Source organism: Sphaeroforma arctica (assembly GCF_001186125.1).
Source record: "Sphaeroforma arctica JP610 unplaced genomic scaffold supercont1.518, whole genome shotgun sequence".
In the NCBI taxonomy this organism is placed as follows: domain Eukaryota; class Ichthyosporea; order Ichthyophonida; genus Sphaeroforma; species Sphaeroforma arctica.
The window spans coordinates 18,275-23,450 of NW_014040040.1; the positions used below are offsets into that span (position 1 = coordinate 18,275).

Below are 5,176 nucleotides of genomic sequence, written 5' to 3' on the forward strand. Positions count from 1 at the left end.
ATCTCTTGACGTTCTGGACGCCTTGGGGCAAGCGCACTTTTGTGGGCATGTCGTTTGGTATCAAGCCGGCGTCTTGGGTTATGCAGCAACGGATGGAACAGGCTTTCCAAAGTGTAGACGGCCTTAAGACATATATTGATGATATAGGTGTGGGCGACAATGATGCTAAGCAGCATTGGAAGAGCATCAAGGCCTTGATTGAGGCCTGTAGGAGGCAGAATGTCTTGCGAAGTGGTCGGATTTAGGTAGAGTGGTAGCCAGGATCAGGAGGGACAAGATAACGGCTACGTTGGTGTGTCCGTACGCTCCTGAGGCAAGGTGGTTCAAGGTGATGGTACCCATGCTTCCAGCAGATCCGGTAGTGATCTACCCAAAGGAAGGTATATTCTTAAAGCATGGCCGCGATGTTATGCCAGCGCCTGACTTTGTGACATTGGTGTGTCACATGAGTCCGTACAGACCGCACAACTTGCGCAAGGACTTTTGGGAGAAACTGGAAGCGGAACGTCCCGTCGACGAGAGGTTAGCTGCGGCGGCAGTAAAACGTGAGGATGAGGTTGTCTCCTGTATGGTGCAGGAGGACACAGTGGGTGCTGTGACTCATCCGAGTGGTATGAGAGTTAGGTGTGGGCTCCCTGCAAAGGAAGCAAGGGTAGAGACCACATCCATCTCTGCGGTAGGTGCGTTTTCCACGCAGTCCTGGTAGGATCCCAGCGGGGTGTTGGACCAGTCAGTACGAAAGGCGGAAGCCCAGCTGGGAGACGATGACAAGTCTCAGGCTGGGGGGTCGTTAAGAAATATGTACACACGCAGTCAAAGTGCGAAGTCCCCGAAGCTCACTAGGAGACAGAAGGATTCGGCCAAGATTATGGAATGGACAGGGGTACGATCTGTCCCATAGAGATGGTTCGACCCCATCGGAGTTCATGGGTCGTCCGGTTCAGGTCGAACTGATCCGATTAGTACACCGTAGCACCGATCCACCGCTTGACGAGAGTTTGTGGCGCGATGATGGAACGGCGTTCCGACACATCATTAAGCATCTTAATATACCCCATGATGTAACAGCAGTTATACGACATGTATATAAATTATACTTTTTGTGTTATGTACTGATATAGTCTTCACTCTGTAGTGGGGAAGATATTTAGCAGATTGATTAAGAATGAATGTTGCACGACAACGGTATGCATCCATACATAAATTCAATGTCAATACATCCTAATTGTCTTGAATCTGAAGCGTAAAATGGTACACTCAACCCAATGATTCCGATATGAAGCAGCATATTGAGATGATGGTCCTGGCAGTGGGATAAGAATATGCTTCACTTTTGAGATGATTTTGCTATTATTTGAAATGGACTGTCAGTTGAAGTTTGGCAGTCCAAAGGGTTGAGGGATTATCAGATTATCAGGGCTTAAACAAATTTGGCTTTACGTCGTTGAAGTATTGGGCTAATATAGTTGGTTGAATATGCTATTGTGACCTTACCAAATACTAATAACCAAACAGCTCGTATAGAGATACTGTGCTCGTCCGATTTCGACCACTGAAGAGAAAAAAAAAGTGGGAATTTTAAATACAAAATAGGGGACCAAACAACAAATTTACCTTTATCCTAGCACCTCTGATAGTGTATCTATCAATAGCCTCAAGACGGATATATAGCCATACAACTCTGATTATAGGTCACAGCAGTGGTTCCCAGACAGTGACATGATAACATAAAGTGACAGCCACTTATGTTGTGTGAGGAACCCTCTATGAAGAATGCTATCTGTCCTGCAGCAACGAGCAGTGTCACAGTGTGCTTTTTCCTCGGCTATTGCGCTTTTGAATTTAAGTGAAATTTCGCAGCTACATACATTGTCGTTTAATTCACTTGGTCTTTAGCCTTGTGGCAAACACTCTAAGAAGCAATGCCGTTATATGTATAGGTAAATATAGATAGATATACAGAAAACAACACACAGCGGTGCATGCTCTTTATATTGTTGTTTGTATGAATTAACCACCCAAAATTTTAGTACAAATTGGAATTGATGATATATTTATACTCATATAGCCTTCTAAAAACTAGACATTCAGAAGGCTATCATCTCGGCTGAATTTATTGCATCATTCCAACACCAACTAGTCCCAAGTTTCAATACGTCTACATTCGTCGACCCCAATCCCGCATACAAGTCCTAAGTCCTTAGTCCTTCGAACATCTACAATTCTACTTTCAAACCTTTAAAAATCGAACTATATAAACAATTATCAATGGATATAACTATAGATACTGATCAAGCAACAATTCAGCTTAGAAAAACTTAGAATTGACGATATCTCCAAATTCGGACCGGTCCTGTTGTCCTGACGCCATCTGCTCGGCTCGGCTGCGCACAAACTTGTGCACGCCAGCACGCACCGCCTCTACAGCCGATTGCTCACTCTTCTTAGATGGCTGTGGTAACATTTGGTAATCGGAGGGGGGGTTTATGGACACCGACAAAAGTGGATGTGTGTGTGTGTGCATCAGTGTGTATGAGTGTGTACTATAAGGATTTGGAAATTGAAGGAATTTCAGTGAACAACGATAAAAGTATTGTGTGTGCATGAGTGATTGCACGAGTGTGTACTTTTCAGATTCAAAAATTGGAGGGATTTTGCTGCCAATACCACGTGTTTGACAATATCATATATATACCTATACATACATTTATAAACACAAATATATAAACATATATATATATATAGATACATATATATAATTGTATATATATGTCAAAATGTATATACATACATACATACATACATACATATACATATGTATATCCATATATATATATCAATACACACACACACGCACATACACACACACACACACATATATATATATATATGTATACATGTACACACACATACATACACACACACACACTCACATATATATATATATATAGAATATACGCAGAGGGCAGATAGAAGAGCACACGAATGTGACATGAATTACGCTTACCATGGCAGCCACCCCAGCGTATATATCTTGCACTTGGCGCTCTTTGAGCCATGATGGTCGTGCTACCGCGGGCACTTTATCGCCATCAACGTTGCCAATATTCGTAGCTGTCATTTGGAAAAGTCCTATAAAGAGGCCAGTTAAATCGAGAGTTAGGCCATATAAGTGGTGCGATGGTGACTGATGTAATAGCAGAAAGGTTTAGGAGATTAACTGATCGGCCTATATCATCATAACCATACTCTGGGCTGTCATCGGGAAGTAGACATACATATATAAGCACATACATAAACAATTTTTATTTATTTAAATACGTGTCTCTGGTCTCGACTACTGGTCGCCTTATATACCAACTGTCCATCCGGCATGCTTATTGCTAGGTGTGTACATGTGACTAAACAACCACAATAACCTAGTTTAGCCGTAGAGAGTGCACAGGGGATCTTGCAACCAATATACCCTGGTACCCAAGTCAGGAAATAAGGAACCGCCGAGTATTGTGTTATAAAAGGTACAGTACTATAGGCAGTAATTGCGTACAAATATAAGTGCAAATATTTGTGTATGTCAATTGCTTACTATTTCTAACCGGCTGCGATCAGCTTTGTACAGGTGATGGGTGCGCCGATATCCTTCTCGACATCAAAATAAGACTTGTAGGAAAGTGGTCCATATACGTCACTCAAACTTAGGAGGCGTTTACATACAAGGATATATAAAATATAGAAGCGTGTGGACTTGCACATACCAATGTATATACTCCCTACCAGCTTAGCTCAATTGTGTACAAACGATGCGTGCTAGTCAACATTCTCGACAACAAGCCCTTTTTCATAGAGCAGCTCGGTTATAAACTAAAGCCACCATACGGATACATATATATAGGAAGTACCAACATACGAATGCATATACTCCTTACCCGCTTCAATCAGCTGTGTACAAATGATGCGTGCTTCGGTAACCTTCTCGATTTCGGGGAAGAAGAAGTCACCGTGCTTGGTATTGAACCACAGGTACAAGTCCAAACGCATGTGTCGGTCAGACAGTGCGCTCATCGCCTGCGTGCGACAAAAGCGAGATACATTATGCATCGAGCAAAACTTCGTATTTATGAGCGTGGTTATGGGTTATATACATACATACATACACACACATATATATATATACATATATATACATATACACACACACACACATATATATATATATATATACATATACATACACACACATATATATATATATATACAAATATATATATATATATATATATATAGAATACTTATATAGATATATATATTATATATATATATGCACGCACACACATATATAGATATATATAAATATATATATATATATATATATGCACGCACACACATATATATATGTATCTTGTATATATATATTTATATATGTGTGTGTTTGTGTGCATTTAGAAGCTGAATCATACTTACTCAGTGACACATACAAGAGTACATGCACTTGTGCGTTTACACATACCGTTGCATCGGTTGGAATAGCGCACTTTTCCAATTCAGCCATGTCGTCCGCAGGATACGGGACCACCTCCATATCACAGTAATTGCTCACATAGTGCTGTAAGATGTAACAAGAGTTAAAAATAAGCATTAGGTGAATGTATAACTCGACTTTGTTTAGTCTAAAGTGAGTATTAAATTGTGGTGTGTACTACGACATACAACACACATATACCAACATACAACTTACGTATTCACACACATACAGCACTCACACGCATACAACAACACACGTACAAACATACAGCAGATTTACTCACATATAAAACACACACGTACAAGCATAGTACATACGTACTCACACACATACAAACATACAACACACATAGCCACACACATGCACACACACTTACAAACATATGGTCATTGCAGACGGGATCGTCTGCATTGAGAGGTGCACATGTGTACTGCCACCGGTCCGTCATACCCAATTTCTCATTCGAGATTGGGTTCAGAAGTTTGGCAATCTGTGCGTTAGTTAAGTAGGAATTGAAAATAAACAATAGCAATATAGAATCAAATGAGATGAGGACGTGTTAATGTTTTGAGCGCGACGAAAAATTAGGTCGAGCAGTTTAGAAATCTAATATATATATATATATATATATATATCACAATATCACAATATATA

General features: G+C 40.4%; 2 protein-coding genes across 2 annotated transcripts; one reads left to right on the top strand and one right to left on the bottom strand.

The window, feature by feature from the left end:
• Window positions 1-331: 331 nt before the first annotated feature.
• SARC_06907 (hypothetical protein) lies at window positions 332-901 on the top strand (the record flags this gene model as incomplete). Its single annotated transcript, XM_014299163.1, has 2 exons — window positions 332-676; window positions 707-901. The coding sequence occupies 2 exons, from the start codon at window positions 332-334 to the stop codon at window positions 899-901; spliced, it is 540 nt and encodes a 179-aa protein (XP_014154638.1).
• Window positions 902-2,036: 1,135 nt separating this feature from the next.
• SARC_06908 (hypothetical protein) lies at window positions 2,037-5,012 on the bottom strand. The gene is made up of 5 exons (XM_014299164.1): window positions 4,899-5,012; window positions 4,508-4,603; window positions 3,927-4,065; window positions 3,008-3,132; window positions 2,037-2,452 (listed from the first exon to the last, which is right to left on the bottom strand). The coding sequence occupies exons 1-5, from the start codon at window positions 4,968-4,970 to the stop codon at window positions 2,309-2,311; spliced, it is 576 nt and encodes a 191-aa protein (XP_014154639.1). The 5' UTR covers window positions 4,971-5,012; the 3' UTR covers window positions 2,037-2,308.
• Window positions 5,013-5,176: the final 164 nt, after the last annotated feature.